At 48.5% G+C, this 24,431-nt stretch overlaps 1 protein-coding gene across 3 annotated transcripts in view; it reads left to right on the top strand.

The window, feature by feature from the left end:
- LOC105470532 (dedicator of cytokinesis 1) overlaps positions 1-24,431 on the top strand; it is a 546,684-nt gene that overhangs the window by 488,142 nt on the left and 34,111 nt on the right. For 2 of the 3 annotated variants that reach the window (XM_011722623.3, XM_011722619.2), the window contains exons 39-44: positions 8,489-8,578; positions 10,147-10,251; positions 15,189-15,330; positions 15,465-15,543; positions 16,989-17,073; positions 21,594-21,680. In XM_011722623.3, coding sequence (XP_011720925.2) covers positions 8,489-8,578; positions 10,147-10,251; positions 15,189-15,330; positions 15,465-15,543; positions 16,989-17,073; positions 21,594-21,680 — 588 coding nt within the window. Of the gene's footprint in view, positions 1-8,488; positions 8,579-10,146; positions 10,252-15,188; positions 15,331-15,464; positions 15,544-16,401; positions 16,610-16,988; positions 17,074-21,593; positions 21,681-24,431 lie in introns of those variants that run through there. The other variant, XM_071068926.1, reaches the window with a different exon arrangement.

Raw genomic sequence — 24,431 nt, 5'->3', positions numbered from 1 at the left:
TGTTCTTTATGATTTGCTCCTGTATAGTAATTTATGACAAAGCATGAGAAAGTCCATTTTCGAGTCAGTAACAACACTGCTCCCTTAGTTCATGTGGGATCACTAACAAGCTTTTTCCACTCAAAGCCCAAGTGTGCCCAGTGCCATCCTGCACCATGAAATATCCAGATGGAGCCAGGCCCACCTCGAGGCAATTCTACCATCAGGGCTGTTGTATGAGCAGATAAATAACGAAACCCACCTTCCGCCCATCACACAGGTGGGCGCTGGCTCTCCCTATCTCACAGGTGAGGAGTGATGCCTCCTTTTGGAGAGCTGGAGAAGACTTCACAGAGATGGGCATGTTTAGCGCTTCTTGAAGAGTGAAATTAAGTTTGCCAGATGATGGCTGGAAGGATCGGGAATTTCAGAGTGTGAGAATAGCGCCGGAAGGGGAAGAGCTACTGACAACATCTCGCTTTTCCAGGGAAGTAGAGCCATCCTGAGAGATAGCAATGTGGGGGACTGACTGCCTTCGTCCCTTCGTGCTCCTGTAACAAAACGCCACAGACGGAGTGATTTATAAACCACAAATTCATTTCTCACCGTTCTGGACCTGGGAATTCCTAGATCAAGGCACTCGCAGATCTGATGTCTGGAGAGGGCCCTCTGCCTGCTCCACGATGTTGCCTTCTCTGTGTCGTCATGTCCTGGCAGGTGTGAGGGCACTCTCCTGGGCCTCTGTTTTGAGGCCACTCATCCTCACTCATTCGTGAGGGCTCCACCCTCCTGACCTAATCACCCTCAAAGGCCTCATCTCCTAATGCCAACACCTTGAAGCTGAGGATTTCAGCCTGTGAATTTGGGAGAGACAGAAACATTCAGAGCATAGCAAGGACGTTGGAGCTAGTTTGCCAGTGGCCCTGTATTGTGTCCTAAAGATCTGGCTTACAAGGACCCAATGGAAATTTCATGAAAGTAGAAAATAATGACACCATTTTCCTCTTTTCAGGGAGTAATTCTGACAACATGGTGGCAGCAGACTTAGAGGAGGGAGGGTGGGGGCCAGAGACCAGACGAGGGGTGGGGCATTGGGCCAGGCCTGAGCCCCACAGAGCTAGTGGCAGGTGGAAGTGATATCATGAGACTTCAAGTTAGCTAATTCCGCGGTGCCAAAGACCCTTGAACAGGGTCAGAGTCAGTAAAGCATGTGCCAGGAGTGACTGGGGCCACCACTGGCCTGGAAGCCCAGAGTTCTTGCTGGGAGGAAGATGTACGGAGGAAATGCTCCACTTGCTGCAGAGAACAGATGGGGTCCTTTCCTCCTTTCAGCATTCAGCAAGGCAGCGAGGGCGCACACGGAGCAGTCCTGTGCAGGGCATTTAAAGGACGGGGTCAAGAAAGGGAGAAAGGAGCAGGGTCACAGCTGCAGTGATGCTGCATGCATAGAGAGTCCTGGGTCAGGTCACAGCTGCAGTGATGCTGTGTGCATAGAGAGCCCTGGGTCAGGTCACAGCTGCAGTGATGCTGGGTGCATAGAGAGCCCTGGGTCAGGTCACAGCTGCAGTGATGCTGTGTATACAGAGAGTCCTGGGCCAGGTCACAGCTGCAGTGATGCTGGGTGCATAGAGAGCCCTGGGCCAGGTCACAGCTGCAGTGGTGCTGGGTGCATAGAGAGCCCTGGGCCAGGTCACAGCTGCAGTGATACTTGGCAGCTCCCCACCCTGTGCCCTGGATTCCTCCCAATCCCAGGACATCTCACCAGCACATCTGCACTGTCCCCTTGCAGCAACCACGTGTTGTTCTGTCAGCTCCCACCCTCCCACCTGCAACCATGCCATTATTGCTCTCATCTTTAAAGAGAGTTCTTTCTTGTTCCAACTCCCCTGTCCAGCCACTGCCCATTTCTCCTCCTCTTTCTACAACACTCCATAAAGGGTGATCTGCACTTGCTGTTCCTCTCCTCCTGTTGTCTCTGGAGCCCACTCCCTCACCAGTGGCCAGTAACTGCCGTGGAAGGCAGGAGTGAGCAGCTCCGTGTCTCTCTCTCTCCAATTAAAGCACCGAGCAAGAACCAGCTGTATCTCTTGCTGCCTGCTTTAGGCTTTTCAAGGTCTTTCTTTGCAAAACTACAAATGTAGTCTTTGCAAAACTACAAAAGACAATAGTCTTTGCAAAACTACAAAAGAAAAAATACCCTCTGTTAAAAAAAAAAAAAATCATTTTTTACCTAGCACATTACAAGCTGAGTGAATAGTTTTCTGTTTTGACTAATAAGGAATTGCTGTGGAATAAAGAAGCCATGTTGATGAGCATAAGTCACATGGGCAGTGGATCATATGAGATCTGAGCAGTGACTCCTGCATGACACAGGTAGTGGCTCCTGCGTGACCAGGCAGTATGTCCTGTATGACTGGGACAGTGACTCCTGTATGACCCGGGCAGTGGTTCCTGTATGACCCAGGCAGTGGTCCCTGTATGACCCAGGCAGTGACTCCTGTATGACCCGGGCAGTGGTCCCTATATGACCCGGGCAGTGGCTCCTGTATGACCCAGACAGTGGTCCCTGTATGACCCAGGCAGTGACTCCTGTATGACCCGGGCAGTGGTCCCTGTATGACCTGGGCAGCGACTCCTGTATGACCCGGGCAGTGGTCTCTGTATGACCCGGGCAGTGACTCCTGTATGACCCAGGCAGTGACTCCTGTATGACCCGGGCAGTGGCTCCTGTATGATCCGGGCAGTGGCTCCTGTATGACCCGGGCAGTGACTCCTGTATGACCCGGGCAGTGGTCCCTGTATGACCCGGGCAGTGGCTCCTGTATGACCTGGGCAGTGGCTCCTGTATGATCCGGGCAGTGGCTCCTGTATGATCCGGGCAGTGGTCCCTGTATGACCCGGGCAGTGGCTCCTGTATGACCCGGGCAGTGGTCCCTGTATGACCTGGGCAGTGGCTCCTGTATGACCTGGGCAGTGGCTCCTGTATGACCCGGGCAGTGACTCCTGTATGACCCGGGCAGTGGTCCCTGTATGACCTGGGCAGTGGCTCCTGTATGACCTGGGCAGTGGCTCCTGTATGATCCGGGCAGTGGCTCCTGTATGATCCGGGCAGTGGTCCCTGTATGACCTGGGCAGTGGCTCCTGTATGATCCGGGCAGTGGTCCCTGTATGACCCGGGTATTGGGTCCTGCATATCCTGGACAGTGGTTCCTGTATGACCTGAGTAGTGACTCCTGTATGACATGGGTCGTGGCTCCTGGATGACACAAATAGTGGCTCCTGGATGACACAGGCAGTGACTCCTGTATTACACAGCTGTGACTCTGATTTGACAAGGCAGGGATTCCCGTGTGATGGGGCAGTGCTCCAGTATGACATTGCCGTGTCTGGTCCATCTTGTGCACACTTGGGGTGACTTTGGCATCATTACTGCAAGATCAGTCAGCTTTCAACTGCAGACCATCTTTGCTGGGGCAGGGAGTCAGGCCTGAGTCTGCCTCAGAAAGGTCTTCGCAAAAAGTCAATCCTGCACCAGATCAGTCAGTGCCGGCTGAGCACTCCAGGAGGACCAAGGATGAGGCCTGGCTCAAGGAAAAAGGGAGGGGCCTGGAGAGAGTGGACATGCTTGAAAAGGGTCTCCATTCCTTGCAGTACAGTTGCAGGCAACACCAAGACTAGCTGGGCCCTTGGAATCATCCAGGCCCACCTCACCAGGGCCGCCAGCCACACACCTGGAAGGGACGCTGTCACTCAGCACGCATTGAGCAAAGAACGGACTGAACGCAGCCTCCTGCTAGCCCTGGGCCTCCCTGGCCCCTGTGCTGCTGCTGACGGACCTCCCCCAGAGCTCTGGATTCTTCCACACCAGTGATTTTAATCCATTTTGATGTCAGAGACGTGTGTGGGACTCTGGAAATTCGGAGGGTAATTGAGTATGACTCTTTTCCCAATAACTGCTGTAAAAAAAACAGAACAGATGAATTTTAGAAGGATGTCTGAAATGCAAGCATCCTATAAAGTATCTCCACTGGTGAGTTACTTACAGCTAGTCAGCAAATGAAACCAGAGTCGCCCACCAGTATCCTGGTGAGTCATCGCCAGCCTGAATTATTAGAAAGGGACGGCTGTCCCGGCTGGCATCTTTCCTTTCATCTGCTGCTGTTCCCTTGTCCTGCGACATCCATGTTGTCATCCTATCAGAATCATCAACATCACCTCATGGGTAAGAAATCAATTCCTGCTGCATTCTCTACAGCTGCTCCTGTCTGGGAACTAAGGAAGGAGTTTTATTATAAAAGAAAGTTTTTATTCCAGTTTCTATTCATGGAACTTGAAGAAATGGAACTTCCTGAAACCAGGAGGTTCAGAAAAATAGAGAGAAGATTATCATCTCAAAAGAACACGTCTCATATCATCTGGGGGAAAGCAGGGGTGGGGAGACCGTCCTCCATGCTGCAAGTCAACCGGCAATTTCGAGAATGCCATAAATTGAATTAAAGATTTCGCATCAGAAAATAAAGTTGTCTGCTGATACGGGGCTTTTTCCTTGGGACTGTGGCAAACCTGATAAACCTGTAGCACTTCTGAGAATGGAGCCAAAGCAGGGTATTCAATCGCAGAGGTTAAAGCGCTTCTTTCACTGAGATCATCTAAATCTAGATCCTACTGAATCTGCCTTCTCTCTGGCACGGAAACGTTGTCCAAGGTATTCACGTTGGAAGTATGAATTACCCACACTCTCTTTAAAGCCCCATCCAATTAAAAGGAGATGAAAATCTCCTTGATGCAGAGGCCTTTGAAACACGCTGAGGGTAGTGGGGAGGGATGAGAGATACATATTTACAGGAAATCTGATAGAAAAGACCACATGTAGCCTGAGGGTGAGTCTGAGAAGATGTTTACTCAAGACTTGTATTTCTTTTAAAAACAATTACTTTTGATATGTATCTAAAGTATCTCCTCTGTCATTTAGGATAAAGACAGATTAGGCTTTTACTCAGGAATGAATTAGAAGCCCTGGCATTCTAGGAAGCTAAAGAGTTTGTATCCACTTGCAGAAAACTGAAAATAATAATAATAATAATAATAATCTGGTGTAAGAGACCTACAAGGAAAGGTAATGTTCTCTTTGAAATGGAAATCTGCTTAGAGAGGAAGTGGTCACTGGAGCTTTAAAAAAACATTAAAAGTAAGGAAGTTCTCCCTTCCTAGAAAATGTGAGCTGGGGCTCTAGCAGAGGACACACGAAAGACTTAGAGCAGCAGACTGAGATATTCCAGGAACGGGAGGCAACTGTAAACCTTTAGCAGGATGGGGGAGACAGATGGGGGCTCTGGAAAGGGACCAGGTAGCAGAGCGGGGACCGTAGGCAGGGCGTCTTGGGCCACCTCCTGCCCTCCCTGGACACTGGTCCCAGCTCTGAAATCTTTGTTTTCTTTGGCCTTGCTTTTATTTTGTTATTCAAAGTATTAAAATGCCACTCTGATTCTAGAATAACTTTTACTCTCATCGAAAATAGCTGATGGCTTCTTTACGTCGTGGCTATGACAGGAGTATTTTTGGGAGCATTTAAATAAAACAATGTTCTTAAGTTTATTAGGTGGCTCTGAAGTGAGTGAGGCTTCAATGGGGTCATCCTATAGAAAGAAAAGGCAAAGGCCAGCGGGCAGGTGGGGGCTCAGTGCCAAGGATGACCCATGTTTAGGGCTTGGCAGTCTGTCTCCCCTATGGGAACCTCGAGTTCAAGGCCAGCCTGGACTCTTTTCAAATCATCCTGGCAGGAGGTGGGGAAGCCGCTTGGAAGGGCTGCTCCGTGGCCATCAGGAACAAGGACTTTCAAAAAGGCCACGCTGGGTCAAGCCCACCGCTTGTCTGCTGTGCGTCCTCGGCAAAGCTACTGACCAGTCTGATCCCTAGATTCCTTATCTGCAAAATGGGTGTAATGCAGATGCCCACCTGACAAAGTGATTGGAGGCCTTAAACAGGAGAGCACAGGTGGCTGGACCGAGGAAGGTGGGAAAAACCGAAACCACCTTTGCAAAAAAATTAACAGTGAGGAAACTATGTCAATAAAAGAGATCTAATCGAAATCCTCACCCGCCCCCTGTAACCAGCTTGAGGTGTTTCTAGCTCTTGGGAAACTGCCTTTCCCTGGCACTGCCTGCGACCAATTATTATTTTAGAGAGACGGTGTAACAACTGCCTGACGGTCACCTGCCTTTACTTGTAGGATGTCAGGGGAGCCCTCTCCTGCCCCGCTCAGTCATGCCTCTCCTATAATCGTTCCTGGGCTTTGGCTAAGCCAACTCTGGGAGACCTCTAGTTTAGAGTTTAAATGATAATAGGCCTTCTCTAAAACTCAGCCGCCTTTATAAAGCTAATGAAAGGCCGTCAGGCTAGGAAGAGGAGAGAAACCTGAATTCTGCTAAGGTGTAGACTGGTCACAAAATACGCAACTTCACTACTATAAATTAGCCTTTTGAGATCTTTTCAGATTTTTTGCTTGTCTGACACCTGGCTCCACCCAAACCACCAGCCCCACTCCTGTGGCCCACCTAGAAGCAACTCAGCTCAAGAGGGCAGCTCTGACCCCCTGTGATTTCGTCTCCAACCCAACTCATCTGCAGCAGCATCCATTAGCTGGCCACCACCACCCCTTCCCCCAGACTGCCTTTGAAAAGCCCCTGCCCTGGGAGCCTTTGGGGAGATTGATTTGAGTAGTGTTACTGGCTGCAAATCCCTACGGCTCTGCAGCAACCTCAGTTCTCACCACCTCAGAAGAAGGAATTCGACTGAGGGGCATAAAGCAGAAGAAGAGACTGAGGCAAGTTTCCGAGCCGGAGTGAAAGTTTATTAAAATGTTTTAGAGCGGGAATGAAAAGAAAGTACACTTGGAAGAGGGCCAAGCAGACATCTTGGAGGTCAAGTGCCCCATTTGACCTTGGGCTTGGGGTTTGATATGCTGGGCTACTTTCATGTGCCGCTTTTCCAGTGGAATGCCCCTGGAAGGTGACCAGTTAAACTCCGCCATGATGCCTCTCAATTCACATGCTTGAGCCCGCTCACCCAGCTCCTGAAATCTCACCAGGAAGCTGCTGATTACCAGCTTGAGGTGTTTCTAGCTCTTGGGAAACTGCCTTTCTCTGGCACTGCCTGCGACCAATTATTATTTTAGAGAGACGGTGTAACAACTGCCTGACCGTCACCTGACAGTCACCTGACTTCGCTGGTAGGAGGTCAGGGGAGCCCTCTCCTGCCCCGCTCATGCCTGACTAGCTACCTGCTGTAACAGCATGGCTGGCCTTATGTCAATTAAACTCTTTCTTTACTGCAAGGCCTTGGTCTTTTTTTGTGCAGCCGGCGGGTGGGGGCTCAGTGCCAAGGGTAGTCCAGGTTTGGGGCCTGGAAAGCCTGGCCTGTTGGGTGGTTCCGAAGCTGTGTGGTTCCCTCCTAAGGACTGGTGCTACCATCCTGTGGGAATGACGGCAGTTGAGAAGTGGTGATTCGTGGCTGGGAATGCAGCATGTAGGATGATAGGAAGCTTTCCTGGTTGTAAATCAGCATCCAACAGTTCTGTTCACTAAACCTTCTCAGGCAGGCCCTGGGTTAAGGTCCAGAGGTTTTACAGGTTGATAAAGCTGAGCCCCTGTCCTTATGGTAGTTTCCGTACGTTGCCAGAAGTTTTGAGGCAGCAGGATCCTGGGTCTTTGTGGAAGCACAAAGGAGGAGAGTGGGAGGCAGCTAGGAAGGCTTCCTGAAAGAGATGATTCCTCTGATTTTTCCGTGGTTTTCTCCAGTAATCCACTTTGTTTTTCCCAAGAAAAATAAAGATAATTAAGGCCAACTATCTTTCAAAAAATTATTCTACATGTGTCAAAAGCTTATCAACATTTTAATCACTGATTTAGAAAGTAACTTACCTTGCAAAGTTCCCCCTTTTCAAAATGATACCCGGCTTTATATCCATAGCATAGTCACACACATACATCAAACTTTCTGGAAGCTTTAGTTTAGAGTCGAAGTCTGCCCTGATATTTGTGATCATTGGTGATTTTCGACATAGCATTTTGTAGGTGGATGGCATGGGAAAATAGCCAAGTCAGGCCCCCAGTTTCTACATAAATGCATCCCACAGCCTCTCTTCACCCTACAGTTCCTTTTCCCTGGCTCCAAGGCTGTTGGGACAGATGGGCTTCTGGCCCCAGCTGGCAGCAGGAGACCAAGGACAGAAGCGGTGAGGACTGGCCAACAGACTGCTGTTACCATGACCAGAGGCCTGCGTGATTGACATGCCAGTGATTGACCTCTTTGGCCAGCTGATGCTGTGGGTCACGAGCCAAAAGACAGGAGCTTCAAGAAAATATTTGTATTTTTTCAGTGTTGCTCCCATAGTGTTTCATTTCTTCAAATGTACTTCTACACTGTTTTATTTTGAATGATTGCATTCCTGTTTTACTCTTCGCACAATTCAGGCCTCGGTGTCTCTTTCTTTTCTTTGTTTCAACTCAAGATGTGGGAGGAGGCCATTGCCTTGGGCAAGGAGCTAGCCGAGCAGTATGAGAACGAAATGTTTGATTATGAGCAACTCAGCGAATTGCTGGTGAGTCTTTATTTCTTTTCATTTAAATCAACACAGGCAATCTCAGCTGGTTTTTCAGGAATTTCTCTTTCCATGTCAAGGTTGGGGTTCACCCCAGACACTCTGGGACCCAGGCCATGTCCCTCCGTTTTGCCTAGGAAGATGGTTTTAGTTTATTTGCTGGTTGATATTTGGCCCATAAATATTTACTTTTTACTCCCAAGTCAGCTCTTATAACCAAACTCTTAAGGCTTCTATGAACAAATTGTACATAAACAACTGCTGACCTTGTGTGTAGTGGTCTTGACAGCCCAGGAGTCTGAGCATTTGTACTAGTTTAAAACTGCCCCCAGGCCGGGCACACTGGCTCACACCTGTAATCCCAGCACTTTGGGAGGCTGAGGCGGGCGGATCAAGAGGTCAGAAGATCGAGACCATCCTGGTTAACACAGTGAAACCCCGTCTCTGCTAAAAAATACAAAAAATTAGCCCAGCGTGGTGGTGGGCGCCTGTAGTCCCAGCTACTCGGGAGGCTGAGGCAGGAGAATGGCGTGAACCCGGGAGGCGGAGCTTGCAGTGAGCTGAGATCGTGCCACTGCACTTCAGTCTGGGTGACAAAGCGAGAATCTGTCTCAAAAAATAATAATAATTATATATATATATATTTGTAATTTTGATTTTATAGTTATAAATGTAATATATTATTATTGTAAAAATCACCTTTAATAGCACCACCGTTGGCCAGGCACGGAGGCTCGCACCTGTAATCCCAGTACTTTGGGAGGCCGAGGCAGGCAGATCACGAGGTCAGGAGATCGAGACCATTTTAGCTAACACAGTGAAACCCCGTCTCTACTAAAAATACAAAAATGTTAGCCGGGCGCGGTGGCGGGCGCCTGTAGTCCCAGCTACTCAGGAGGCTGAGGCAGGAGAATGGCGTGAACCCAGGAGGTGGAAGTTGCAGTGAGCCGAGATCGCGCCACTGCACTCCAGCCTGGGCAACAGAGTGAGAATCCGTCTCAAAAAACAAAAAACCTGACCCCTTCTATGAGAGAGGAATGGACAGATAATGACCAGACCTTTCTTCTGCCATGGGAACGCTGTTAGTTTCTAATCACTGCCTCCTCCACCTTGTCATTTTTCTATTCAGCAGATCACCTTAATGATGTGGGAATGTGTGTCATGAATTTAGAACAGAACGATTCTGTTCTTTTAAATTCTCCTTGAATGTATCCCACTATCTGACCCATACCTTTTAAAAAGTACTAAGGGCCAGTCATTTAATCAGAAGAAAACGCATTTCTTTGGCACCTCTTCGATTATTGAAAACACCCATAAGTCACAACTGTTTGCTGAATTTGGTCTTGTTTGTTCAGATTCCTTTGCGAAATGATGGAGAAGGAGTGAAAAATAATATCAAAACAAGGAAGTGAGATGAAATTCAGGTGCAGCCTCAGTACCATCTCCCACCATCTCCCTCTCCCACCCTATAGAAGTCGCCAGAGCTTTTAAAGAGCCCACAAGAAGAATCCAGAGGTACACATGCTTGAATACTCAAACCTGAAATGCATTCTCTTTTTTCCTTCCAGAAAAAACAGGCTCAGTTTTATGAAAACATCGTCAAAGTGATCAGGCCCAAGCCTGACTATTTTGCTGTTGGCTACTACGGACAAGGGTTCCCCACATTCCTGCGGGTAAAGTTTGATTCTGCCTAATCTGAGCCATGATTGTTCCCCCAGCAGAGAATCCCCTTCCCATTCTGAGGAAGGGTGGGGAGTTTGCATCCGCGTGGCAAGGTGCAGCTCTCCACACTGCCATAGCCTGGTGGTTAGCCCAGGGGACAGAGAGAGGCTGACGGGATTTTCCTTGGTTGCATATAACCTTTCCATCTGATGTTTCCTTAAAACGACCCTCCTTCAGAGATGTACGTGTATTATTTTAGTTGAGGTGTGGTATGTGTAACATACTATTTGCCATCTTACCCATTTTCAGGTGTGTAGTTCGGTGGCATTCGTACATTCGCATTGTTGTGCAGCCAGCACCACCATCTGCCTTCAGAACTTTTCCATCTTGCAAAACTGAAATTCTCCATCCGTCAAACACTGCCTCCTCATTCTCCCTCCCCGTAGCCCCTGGCAGCCACCATTCTACTTTGTGTCTCTGTGAATCTGACTGTTCTAGGGACCTTGTATCAGTGGAATTGTACAGTACTCGCCCTTCTGTGTTTGACGTGTTTCACTCGGCCGAATGCCTTCCAGGTTCATCCAGGTTGTAGCCTGTGTCAGAACTTCACCCTTTTTAAGGCTGAATGGTATTTCATTGTATGGAGAGGCCACATTTTATTCATTCATTGATCCATTGATGAACATTTGGGTTGTCCCCACCCAATGTGCTGCTGTGAAGATGTATGATTTTAATTATATGGGAAATTGGAAGTGGATCTGTATGGCCACGGTGCTGGAAACTCCAAATCAGGCTCCATCCCTGAGACAGGCGCGTGCTTTCGGACATGTGATTGAAGCAGTAACCGTGATCACCTGCCAGATGCCCGTTTCCCAATATTCACATGAGGCCAAAGGAGAAGTTATATAAATATTAAGAATGCTGCCTGGCCTAACATATAATTGTTTATACATTTTCTCAAAAACACATTCTTGGATGGCATTGACCAGTGGGTCATGATTTCCTGATATTTCTTACGACTGTTTTTTTTTTTTGTTTTTTTTTTTTTTTGACACGTGGTTTTCTCTTATCCTAGGAGACCATGTGTGATTTCTCTGGCTTTAGGAAGCAGAAGCTCTGTGTCTTGAGCACGGCTGTCTGGGGCAGTTGAAACCAGTTGGGTGATTCCACTGGTTCCAGACGTTGCTCATTTGGGGTCCTGTGTTTCCAATTCCACGGGAGTCACTAATAGTGTGAGACACCTCTTCATCACGGTACCCAGAGGATACAAACCTCCCCTTAGGAAGGACATGTCCCTGTTGACAGGAGAGCCCCACAGTTCTGGCCTGCTCCACGAGGTGAGGCTGGCTGCCCACTCCTCAGTATCCTGCCTGGTGATGGAGGCGTCTGGCCCTGTCCTGGTCACTCCTGGTCATTGCTGGTCAGCTTCTCCTCTTGCCTTCATCATGCAGCAAAGAAAGTGGTTGATCAGAAGCACAGATTCTGAACAAAGTCTTCCCTTCCAGAGAATGAATAAAGGAGGCTTAGTTACAAGCTGTGAATTAGAGACAAGTTTGAAACTAGCTTCATTCTCAATAAAAAACAAAGCTGAAAGGTGGAATGAGCTTGGAGTTAAAGCCACTTACTGTTGCTAAAGGCTTTAATTCGAGTGTGTGTGCTCCAGAACATACATCTTTAAGAAAGGGAGAGAAATGGACCAAGCCATGGCAGCCTTGTGCAGTGCTTGGTGTTAAATGGTGCGTGTGGCCCCTGTGGATGGAGATCTACCTCTGGATATGTAGGCACCAACTCTGGATCCATGCAGTATGGTTATCCCGGAGTCCAGAGCAAGGGAGCAGCCTGCATGGAATATTATGTGAAGGCAGTGCCGGGTGCGGAGGACGTGTCATGGCCCCCGAGCCCAGTAGACGCCAGGTTGTGCCAGGAGCTCATGCACGGCAGGCTCCAGGGATGGTCCTGGGTCATCTCCACCACCAAAAGGACAAAATGAAAAGTCCAAATGGGGGTTAACAGGCTTGGTTAATATTGAACTGACTTTCCCTCCACACCTGGATCATTCTGCGGGGCTGCAGCAATGTATTTATCACGCTTCACAGATCACCTGGCAGGGGTCAATCTGCCAGTGACACTAGCAAGTTACCAAAAAGTGGGCGGAATGTTTGAGTGCTTCATGCCCTGCTGGAGAGGAGCCTCCAAGAACTGACTAGCTGTCCCTTTTGCTTTGTTTTTCTCTAAAAATTGATCTCACTGTTGTTTGTGCTCATATTAATATTTATAGGTCTTACAAGGAATAAATATCTTTGACTATATGTACATTTTCCCCTTGTTTTCATGTTCGAAGGGATCATTTCAGAATGCAAAGTAACTGACATTTTCAGAAAATGTTATTCGTGTTTTTATCTATAACTTACCAGCGTTTTTCTATTAAAGTTTTTATATACATTTTTATTATTATGTCTTTCTTATGTAAAGCATAAGAAAAATGCTTGCTAGTTTCATAGTAGTCTGTTATACATTAAATCTTACTGAATTTTGGAAGTGTGTGGCTTTATATAGCCTTAGAAGATATTCAAACTGTGTATTTATATTTCTAATTAAGACTACATTTTATCTGGTTTCTGCTTGACTTTTTTTTTTGGAGATAAATAGAATATTTTTCTTCCATAATGGTACTTTTAAGACATATCTAAGCACAAAGTGAAAAAGAATTCAATTCTTAAACTGGTTCTTCTTTAGTGATTTAGGAGAACTCAGAATAAGCTGGGGCGAGGGAAGGGGACTGTCTTAGTCCACTGGGGCTGCTGTAACAGAATACCTTAGACTGGGTACTTTATAAGCAACAGAATGTGTTGTTCCCAGTTCCAGAGGCTGGGAAGTCCAAGATCAAGGTGCCAGCAGATTTGGAGTCTGAGGAGGGCCATTCCTCGTAGATGGTGCCTGCCACCTGTTCTCACGGGGTGGAAAGGGCAGGCAGCTCTCTGGGCCCTCTTTTCTAAGGCACTGATCCCTTTCACAAGGGTGGAGCCCCAATACCTAATTCCCTTCCAGAGGCCCCACCTTCTAATACTGTCACCTTGGTGGTTAGGTTTCAGCATCTGAATTTTGGGGGCTACAAACATTCAGACCACAGCAGGGATCAGTTGATTCGGTGTCATACGATCTCTCTTAATCCTTTTGAAAATCCATTAGTTAGACAAATTTTAATTTGACTTCAATCTTGGTCTTTAGGGGATAAGTGTAAGAATATGCAGCAAGGTGCTGTCCTCTGGCTGCCTCTGTCTGTTTGTCTCCCTCTCTGGCACCTGTCCAGGAGTGACTGCAGATGGGGCAAGGCTGCAGCTGACTTGGGAGCAGCCAGCCTGGAGGTTCTTTCCCAGCGTCCCCTGATCGAAGAACAGAAGCACCTCAGCAACCACATCCCGTCCTGGAAAGCGTTACCCCCAGACTTCTGTTTCTTGTACCCCGGTGACTCCTGCTTGCTGTCTTCTCCTTGTGGCAGTTTTCATTTCAGTTGAGACAGCCTAGATGGGACAGGGTGGGTGGCGGGAGGTAGAAGGCTTCCAAAACCAGCAGCAACATTACACTAGATACTCATTGGCCCCTTTCTGTGACCCAGGTGACACTCAGAACACACGTGTTGAATTCGGGAAAACAGGGAGACCTGTTACATCTTGCAAGAAAAACGTTCCTTACAGGTGTATTTACAGAGGACTGTGTCACACTCAGGCAGAAAAGACCTCAACAAGACAGCCTTGTGGAAGGAAGAAAACTTACCTACTTAACTCCCCTCCACGCCCCAGGCTGCCTAGCCTAGCCTAGCCATCTATAACAACCCCAGTGGACTGACACTCCAACTTGGAATTTATGGAGGTGACAAAAGTGTCATTGGAGATGGACCAAACCCAGCCCTTCCAAGAAGAGCTCTGTGTATTTTATCTTGACATATGTTGATGAATAATGACCTGCACAAGCACTCTTAAGTGCAGGAAGGGAAGTCCTGCTCTCCGTCCTTCTCCAGTCACTCCCTCGGGGGAGGCCAGGAACTTAGTAGCTCTGGGCTCTGGACTGCATCCCTTCCCCTCGGGTTCTGCTCACCTCGACTGTGTCTCACAGGAGTCGGCGCGGAGTGGCCGTGCTCAGGCGCTGGGACCCCACCTTAGCTCATGCTCTCTTAAATTCCTTATGGCAGAATGGGCCGGGCGCGGTGGCTCAAGCCTGTAATCCCAGCACTCTGGGAGGCCGAGACGGGCGGATCACGAGGTCAGGAGATCGAGACCATCCTGGCTAACACGGTGAAACCCCGTCTCTACTAAAAAAAAAAATACAAAAAACTAGCCGGGCGAGGTGGCAGGCGCCTGTAGTCCCAGCTACTCAGGAGGCTGAGGCAGGAGAATGGCGTAAACCCGGGAGGCAGAGGCTACAGTGAGCTGAGATCCAGCCACTGCACTCCAGCCTGGGCGACAGAGCGAGACTCCGTCTCAAGGAAAAAAAAAAAAATTTCTTATGGCAGAATGAAAACAACTTCATTAGGGCCTACCTGAAAAGAAAACAAAAACCAGAAAAAGCATGGACATCATTATCCACTTGCCCTGGCTGCCTTACCCCCTTCTAACCCTTTCATGCCCGCTCTATTGTAAGCTTCTGAGTGTTCATTTGGTTTTTCACATAGTTTTTAAATCAGTTGTTACTGTCAAGATGAAAACATAGCACAGATGTTAGTAGCTCAGTGTTGAGTGCCCCTTAAACAGTATTAACTTACATGCTTGATGACCATGTGTTCTTGATTAACAAAGCCAACGCAAGTTAAAAAAAAAAATTACAAGTTGTTCTTAAATTCAATGACATTTTGTAAGAACCCGTAAGGCATATTTTAAGACCAGCACATTGCATGTGAACTCTTCCTGGCCCTTTCTCTGTGGTGTTATTAAATGAATGTCACCCTTTCCAGGGAAAAGTTTTCATTTACCGAGGGAAAGAGTATGAGCGCCGGGAAGATTTTGAGGCTCGACTGTTAACTCAGTTTCCAAACGCCGAGAAAATGAAGACAACATCTCCACCAGGCGACGATATTAAAAACTCCCCTGGCCAGTGTATCCTTTAAGACAACCGCGTCAACTCTGAAGCCATGGCGACGCCGTTCATTTGGGTGGTTGGGTGTGATGGGGGGCCTCTCTCATGGTTGATGTCTGTGCTGCCTTAGCGGTCCTTAACCCCCTCACCTCAGATATTCAGTGCTTCACAGTGAAGCCCAAACTCGATCTGCCTCCTAAGTTTCACAGGCCAGTGTCAGAGCAGATTGTAAGGTAATCATCCCATTTTTCTTACCCAACATGAGGGTTGTAAGAGGCTGTGTGGACAGATCTCTTCCTAATGATTCCACCTTTTAAAGGATGATTTTTAGCCTTTGATTCGCTTTCCAAATGCTCTTTCTGTCCTCTTTGAAGAGCAAGGGAAGCTAATTATTTTCAGCATCCAAAAAAAGTGAAAGGAGATGTTAATCCGTGTGCTGGGAACGTGCAAAGCCTATTCCTTTCCCAAAGTCAGCTGATGGCAAAAACCTAAGCGGGCAGTGGAGGCCGTCTGGTCTCCTTTATAGGCCTGCCCCACGGGGTACAATCTCCTAGGGAGCTTCCCAGCAGTGCATCCTGCCCATTTCCAGCAAAGCCAAGTCCATACACGTGAGTGCGGCCTGAATGTTTGCATTTCGAAAGGTGGGAAATGGGATTTGCACATTTGCTCCTGGTGACACACAGGAGAACCCTTCAGCCTCACAGCACAGCAATTCCATAATGTAGGATTATGACGGGGCTTTTAAGCCCCCTGAGTCAACTGTCCATAGTTGAATGAGATTTTCTGCCTGTCGGTTGAATCGCACCTGACTTAGCAATGGCATAGAATGCTTTAACAGATGTGTTTGATATGAAGACTTTGCTGTTCTGTTTGATCCATGTTCTGGTGAAAATATTAATCTCTTTGATGACTTCATATTCCTTAGGATCTGCTTCATTTTGCTTCCTGAAGTTTGGTGGTTTCTTTGACCTTTCATTGTTTCTTTGACCTTTCTTCAGCAATAATGGGAAATAAACAGGGACCCCGTGTGTTTACAAATGACTGCTCTCACAAGGCATACATTTTAAGGGTTGCAACCTTTTTTTTTTCAGAGGCCTTAAGCAAATAGTGAAGCTTAGAGCCTTCTCAGATGCAGTAGTTTCTGTTGCTGTGGAAGCCTGCCTGCATTTCAGTGCAGGGGAGGAATCAGTCTCGGTCTCTCCACGCCCTCCCTGTGCGTGCGGATAGCCTGTCTCCCACCCTGGCCGCGGAGGCAGGTTACTTATGTTTTCCTGTGTGTCACTCTTGCGGTGGTTGCAAAATCTGTACTTTGTAGATCTGAAACTAAAGTATGTGATACTTTTCAAAAATAATAATAAACACATACATGGAACACAAAAGCCTTTTTTCTCTCTCCTTCGCTTCACCTTTCCTGTGTTCTTGCTCATTTCACTCTTACTCAGCTTCTGTTTTCCCTCGAGGTGTTGGCGGGGACAGGGAAGAGGCAAAAACTCAAGTTAATTTTTCCACCTGCCAACATCTCCCTGACTGGGAGAGGACGCCAAGGCTATGGCTTCAGGTCAAGGTTAGGGAGATTTTGCAGGCGGCAGTGACATATTCTAAGGCCAGACCCTGTGTCCAAAATCTAATTGGCTGTTTGCCGGGTTAAATGTCTAATGATCTGTCTGTCTCTGTATAGTTTTTACAGGGTGAACGAGGTCCAGCGATTTGAATATTCTCGGCCAATCCGGAAAGGAGAGAAAAACCCAGACAATGAATTTGCGGTAAAAAAACAAACCACCAAAACAAACAAACAAAAAATATCATTCCACCACCAATAGAACTGCCAGTGGAGAAGTGAGGCCTCAAAGGCAGCCACAGGGCAGTATTAAATGTCTCTGTATATTGTGTGCAGAAATCCTAATCTATTACCCCCTCCAAAGTTAGAAAAACTAGTTGCCATTTCACTAACAATATGACTAAGGTCACTGAGATATTTGATAAGGAGACTGTGCCGTCCGAATGCCGGAGCTCCCATATGAGTAGCCTGCCTTCCCCGTGAGCCCCAGGTGAGAAAGCAGGTGCCTATTATCGCTAGTTACAAATGGGCCCATGGAGTGCTGAGGTGCTGGGTGCTGACGTGGCTTCCTGCAGGTGCTTCCTGCAGCACATGAACTCATCCCTAACTCAGGTGCTCATCCTAACTCAGTATCCAGCACCTGAACTTCACTGGAGCACAACACACAACTGCAGGGTTGACCCCAGCACTACTGGCGATACAGACTGGGTTGTTCTCTGTGGTGGGGCCATCCTGTGCGTCCAGGGATGTTTGGCAGCATCCCTGAACCCTGCCTACTAGGTGCCAGTGTCACCACCCCAGTTGGGACAGCCAATCAAAAAGATTTCCAGACTGGGCGTGGTGGCTCATGCCTGTAATCCCAACACTTTGGGAGGCTGAGGCAGGTGGATCACATTAGTTCAGGAGTTCGAGACCAGCCTGACCCACATAGTAAAACCCTGTCTCTACTAATAGTACAAAATTAGCTGGGCGTGGTGGCACATGCCTGTAATCCCAGCTACTTGGGAGGCTGAGGCGGGAGAATCGCTTGAACCCAGGAGGCAGAGGTTGCAGTGAGCCGAGATCGCTCCATTGCACTCCAGCCTGGGGGACAAGAGTGAAACTCCATCAAAAAAAAAAAAAGTTTCCAGAAATGGCAAAATAAAACATCTACCCCCTGTTGCAAACCACGGCATTTGAGTTGTAGAAATAACAGCAAACATCTTTAGAGCCTTTTTTTTCTTTTTTTTTTTTTTTTTTTTTTTTGAGACAGTGCCTCACTCTGTCACCCAGGCTGGAGTGCAGTGGTGCAATCTTGGCTCACTGCAAGCTCTGCCTCCCGGGTTCACACCTTTCTCCTGCCTCACCCTCCCCAGTAGCTGGCACTACAGGTGCCCACCACCACGCCCGGCTAATTTTTTGTGTTTTGGTTTTCTTTTATTTTTGTGTGTTTGGACGGGGTTTCACCGTGTTAGCCAGAATGGTCTCAATCTCCTGACCTCGTGATCCGCCCACTTCAGCCTCCCAAAGTGCTGGGATTATAGGCGTGAGCCACTGCACCCGGCCATAGAGCCTTTTAAAAATTCTACATACAAACTGCTTTCATGGATTCATTTGTATTTTTATTTTATTTATTTTTTTGTATAGAGGTGGGATCTATGTTGCCCAGGCTGGTCTTGAACTCCTGGGCTCAAGTGAGTGGATCCATGTTGAAAAGGCATCAAAGAAGCCATAATTTTTTAAAAATGTTAATGTTTATCCATCTTGCCTGGGAAACCTCCGGAAATCCCTATGTAGTCCTGTATTGCAAGGAGGCATTAGTCTGGGGTCCCCCAAGGAGGACCAGCTCTGCTGAGAATGACTTCTCTTGTGTGCCGTCTGAAGGCATCTAGGCTATCGAGGTCAAAGGTGAATTAGCACCCTACTCCTGACCAGAGCAAAGCTCAGAACCCTTCCAGCAGGGTTGCCTCAAGTAAAGAGTGGCGTCTACCCACTCTCCCTGCCAATCCCTCAGGGGTCCGCCAGTCATCGGATCCTCAGGGCAGTACCTGTGAGTCTCCTATCTCAGCTCTTAAGAGCCATGGGGAAGTTCCTTCCAGCCCTGAGGCCAGATTCCTTGGTGTCACCAAGGAGCACAAAGGAGCTTGGAGTTGGTGGAATCTGCAGTATTGTGCAGTCCCAGCAGGTTGGTTGTTTGAAGATTAAGACCCTATTTATTGGTGAACCCAGCACCCTGGACCTCCTCCAGGACTGGTCACTGCAGTGTCTGTTGTCTGCAGCAGTGCGGGCAGAACTAGGCATGTCTAACCTGGACACCCTCACTAAGGGCAGTGGCTTTCAGAGCAGTCTGCGCCTGTTACTGTCATCACAAGCACTAACGCTAGTATTTACATGGAGTCCCTCAACTGTGGGATTTATAGGCAGTTCTTGAATTTCCCTCATACCTCTCCCATCTGGCAAGTAGATATATTCTTAGACTATAAAGAAATAGACACAAGGAGGTCAAGTGAACTGCTGAAGGGTGCGCAGCCAGTTGGATGCAGAGCTAAGAATAACGAAAGCTCTTGACATTTTGAGCTGTGCTGAGCCCAGAGGCTATGCTTCTTCTAAATGGCCCTGAAGTCCCCTAACGGCCCCGTTTAGGTCCAGGCACTTGGACAAAGTGTTCGGAAGCCGCAGGATTTGGTCCTTCACATGCCCCCCAAAACCTCAGATAAGTACAAAGTCTTTTGCTCTACTGGGAAGCCAGGCTCCGGCCCTACAGCAGGGAGCCCAGCTCCAAGTGCAGCGGGCTGGGGAAGCTGCCCAACAGGCCGAGAGCAGAGCAAGGTGGCTCACACCTGCACACCTGGCAAGGGGTGACTGACGTGCTGGGGAGTGAGGGCACTGACAAGGAGGAAGATGAGACAGGGCCTGTGTGAGCAGGAGCTGGCCGTAAAGCCCAGGATGGAACCCAGAGGTCCCTCTCAGGGCATATTGACATGAGAAAAAGCACTGGAATCTGTTCTAGAGGTGGATGTGAGAGGGCCAGACCTGCTTCCATTGCTAGGACAAAAACCTGAGGGAGCCGTCCCCATGGGGCAAAGGAGGACTGGCCTGGGACATGGAGGTCTTGCCTGTGTCCCTGTGGCTTCAGCCAGCTCCTTCCCTTAGAAGTGTGGGATAAATGCTTTCCAAGATCCAAGCCAGTTTTCTGAATTCTTTTTTTTTAATTTGAGACAGAATCTCGCTCTGTTGCCCAGGCTGAAGTGCAGTGGTGTAATGTCAGCTCCCTGCAAGCTCTGCTTCCCGGGTTCAAGCGATTCTCGTGCCTCAGCCTCCTGAGTAGCTGAGACTACAGGCACCTGCCACCACACTTGGCTGATTTTTGTATTTTTAGTAGAGATGGGGTTTTGCCACATTGCCCAGGCTGGTCTCGAAGGCCTGAGCTCAGGCAGTCTGCCTGCTCTGGCCTCCCAAAGTGCTGGGATTACAGGTGTGAGCCCCCGCGCCTGTCCAGTTTTCCGGAATGACTGGCATCCCATTATCCCATCTGCTTAAGTCTAGATTCCTGTTGACAGACTCAGACTGCTCGGTGACCCCGCAGTGCAGGGAGGTTGGAACGGCAGAAGATTGTTGCCAGCTAGACAGTATAAAAGAGGCAGTAGGGTAGGGTTTCCAGTTGACCCCTGCAATGGAGTTTTTGTGCAATCCCTAAAGAGAAGTAGAATTGTATTTATTGGCTTAGAACAGTTTCCTGTGATATGTAATACATTATTTTACAAAGAACACCGATAAATGATGTTTTTATTTAAAATATGCATAGATATACTTTTTAATACTTAGTAAGAAGTCTTGAACAATAGATACTAAAGCATGTAGGTTATCAGCTTCAGGTAGGGGATAGTTTTTCCTCCTGCTGTTTCCATATCTTTCTGTTCTCATGTAAACATATTAGTTACGTCAAAACTTTGTTTTGTTTTGTTTTTTTGTTTTGAGACGGAGTCTTGCTCTGCCCCCCAGGCTGGAGTGCAGTGGCGTGATCTCGGCTCACCGTAACCTCTGCCTCCCGGGTTCATGCCATTCTCCTGCCTCAGCCTCCCGAGTAGCTGGGATTACAGGCACTTGCCACCACGCCCGGCTAATTTTTCGTATTTTTAGTAGAGACGGGATTTCACCGTGTTAGCCAGGATGGTCTCAATCTCCTGACCTTGTGATCCGCCTGCCTCGGCCTCCCAAAGTGCTGGGATTACAGGTGTGAGCCACTGCAACCGGCCACGTCAAAAATTTTTAAAGCTTAAAATACCGACTGGTTTTATCAGAACATCAGAGGTCACTTGGATTAAATCCAGTCTCCCAAACATGTGTTTACCCCTTTTAGTTTCTTAGGAACACTGGCTAATGTAAGACTTCTTTGGAGCCTTTCTCAAAATCTCTTTGGTCATGAGGGGCTCCCCATGCCTCATTTTGGAGTGTACACATCTTTCTCACTCACCTAGTATACCTGCATTGTCATATACCAGAGTGGTGGACAGTGTTGGCTAGGGGACAGCGGATACTTTGATGTATCCTGAGGGACTGTTAGGCAGAGCGTGGCTTGTGAGGTACTACCTGAAGGCACACGTGCCCTGTGCTGAGCACCACAGACCCTGTCCTGCTGAAGGACCTGACTACTGTGGAGTTATTCTGTAAATCCCCCTTAAGGCAGAGCTGTCCACCTGCTGACATCCTTCTAACCCGTGTTGTGTGTGTGTGTTTCCTTTGCAGAATATGTGGATCGAGAGAACCATATACACAACTGCATATAAATTACCTGGAATTTTAAGGTGGTTTGAGGTCAAGTCTGTTTTCATGGTAAGGATGGCCCCCACCCCAGAAGGAATTGTCCGTTCCCTTCCTCAATACAGTCTGCCACGCCTTCTTCACCTGCTCATGCCCCGTGGCCAGTGTGTCAGTGTGCACACAGCAGACCCTACAGTTCACGTAACCACCCTACCTGTTCTTGAGAGCATCAATATCTCCTCGCCCACGCGTATTCATATTCTAGTGGAAATGCTGTGTAATCACGACCAACTCTAGCTTATCAAAAAACCAGAATGAAGATTTCATTTATTCTTACAGCATATTTAAATTCAGTCATAGCTGTGCTGTTTGACAGTGCTTTCTGTTAACCAAGTGAAAAGCTTAAGACAAATTGCAATTTACATGAACTTTTTTAAAGATATTTTTTCCTGATGGTTTTATTGCCTTTTACGTGACAAACAACTATTAATTAATACTTCTTGCCCATTTCAAGTAAGAATAGCCTGAGAACATACCCCTCCCTGACCCTTTTTAAAGAAATAACGATTTCCACCTCTCAGCAAAGCTGAACCTTGCTTTGCGATGGGACCATTTCATTTACATGAAACTCACATTTGCAGTGAGCTATTGGACAGTTTCATTTACATGAACCGGAGTTGAGCAGCAGATTTATTGACAGTATTGAAATGTCAAGGCCAAGGCAACTGGCAATATAAAAACATCTGATTGAAATATGTAAGTGTTTGTTCATGTGTCTCAATGCCTTTTGTTTTCCCCCAGCAAGAACTCACTGAGGGGGGTGGTACTTGCCATTTAGTTTTCAATGAGTCCCCCCGAAACCCCTGATTATTCGTCTCTAGGATTTGGCCGGCACCTGTCTGCCCAGCTGCGTGTCCAGCGCCAAGCCTTCTCCTTTGCCCACACCAGCATGAGCTATGGGCAGCTATGGGCCACTCTCTTTGAGAGGTTGCCTGTGGTCAGAGCCACCTCTTTATACTCGAAGCACCCAGGGCTCTTCGCCTACCCCTCCTGGGGGCACTTTCTGCTCTGGAGTTCCCTTTCTGTGCCCCCAGCAGCCAGGCAGCCCCTGACAGATAGAAGGCTTTAGGAGTTATGTGTCGGGTGGTAAAAATGCACCGCCTTTGCTGGGTCCCTTTGTAGCTGGTGAAGCACTGTACATACAAGAGACAACAGAAGAGCAGGCCCTCCACCTAAACAGGCCGTGATCCTCTTAATCACCCTCTGCGCATGAGCCCTTTGTAATCGGGGCCTGCCAGCCAGCGGCTGCCGGATGCAGGAGCTTAGGGAGGTGGAGAGGGGAGCCCTGAGCTTTCGTGAGGATGCAGCTTCTCCTCAGGTGCGTTGGCCATTTTGAACAGACTAAGAGGCCAGGAAGGCAAATAATCCCAGAATGGCAGGACTGACATCCTGCTGCCAAACCCTGGTGCCCTCCTTATGCCACTTGGGACCAACACCCATGGGATATCTGTAGGAGCGGCAGCTAACCTTGTTCCATAAAAATAGGAAGGATTCTTTCTTAGCACAAATGAGATTAGTAACAGGGAGTTAACAGTCAGCCCAGGTGGAATACTGCCCTGGAGTGTGCATTTGGTGAAACTGTGCCCGGGATGAAATGTAGGGCCTGGCAAAGCAAGTTGTGGGTTCAGGACAGCATGGCTATGCCTGCTGTCCAGGACACCAGACAAGGGGCCCTGTCAGCAGTGTGCACTTGGCTGGCCACACCCAGTGTATCACAATCTCCCCGAGGCTGTCCCTCCATCAGTGCAAGGACAGTGACATCGGTGGGCAGAGAGCCTCTGTTATCTCCACAGCCACCTAGGAGTGCCAGTCTGGGGTTGCTGATGGACAGAATGGCCCATTCTCTGTTCATCTCTGCCCTGCCCCACCCCCAACTCGCAGGCAGTCCCCTGGAGGCTGCAGCAGGAAGAACGCCAGACATGAAGATACCCAGAGCTCTTGGGCACGGGTAGGGGCCCATCACGCCTCCTTTGGAAGGAGCAAAGTTATTGCCGGGGTCACCCTGGGGCGTGGTCCCCGTGGCCCAGCGTGAGGAGGAGGTTTGGTCTGCTCAAGCAAGATCTGAGGGCAGCTGTGGTCCCTGCCTTAGACCAAGCCAGCCACGTTGCCCTGGCACCTTAGGGCTGAGCTGGAGGGCACTGGGCTGAGACTTGGCCAGGCCAGGCCCTGTGGGGCCCTCAGAGAAAGAGGGTGGAGGTCTCTGAGAGACATGCACTGGGAGCCAGGAGGACAGATGGTCAGTCCCCTACCTCCAGCACTGACAGTCTCGTTAACCATGGCAGGTGTGCAAATGAGGCCTGTGAGGGCAGCCTGAGTGCTCCAAGCAGCCTTTTCCTCCCAACCCCGGGGGCCATGAGCTCTCTTTGTTGTTGTTGTTGTTGTTGTTTGTTTTTTGGAGTCTCACTCTGTTGCCCAGCCTGAGTACAGTGGCACAATCTCGGCTCACTGCAACCCCTGCCTCCTGGGTTCAAGTAATTCTACTGCCTCAGCTTCCCGAGTAGCCAGGATTACAGGCATGCACCACTACACCTGGCTAATTTTTGTATTTTTAGTAGAGACAGGGTTTTTCTATGTTGGCCAGGCTGGTCTCGAACTCGACCTCAGGTGATCCACCCACCTCAGCCTCCCAAAGTGCTAGGATTGCAGGCGGGAGCCACTGCACCTGCCCATCACTCCTCCTTCACATGATGGTGTGTGGTGCCATGGCAGGGCCCTCCCTTGACCTCCTTTGCCCTCCCTAACTGGACAGGTAGTGCAGGCTGC

The sequence above is a fragment of the Macaca nemestrina genome, chromosome 9, assembly GCF_043159975.1.
Source record: "Macaca nemestrina isolate mMacNem1 chromosome 9, mMacNem.hap1, whole genome shotgun sequence".
Lineage (NCBI taxonomy): Eukaryota > Metazoa > Chordata > Mammalia > Primates > Cercopithecidae > Macaca > Macaca nemestrina.
The sequence above is the reverse complement of the archived record's forward strand: the minus strand, read 5'-3'. Positions and strand labels throughout refer to the sequence as shown.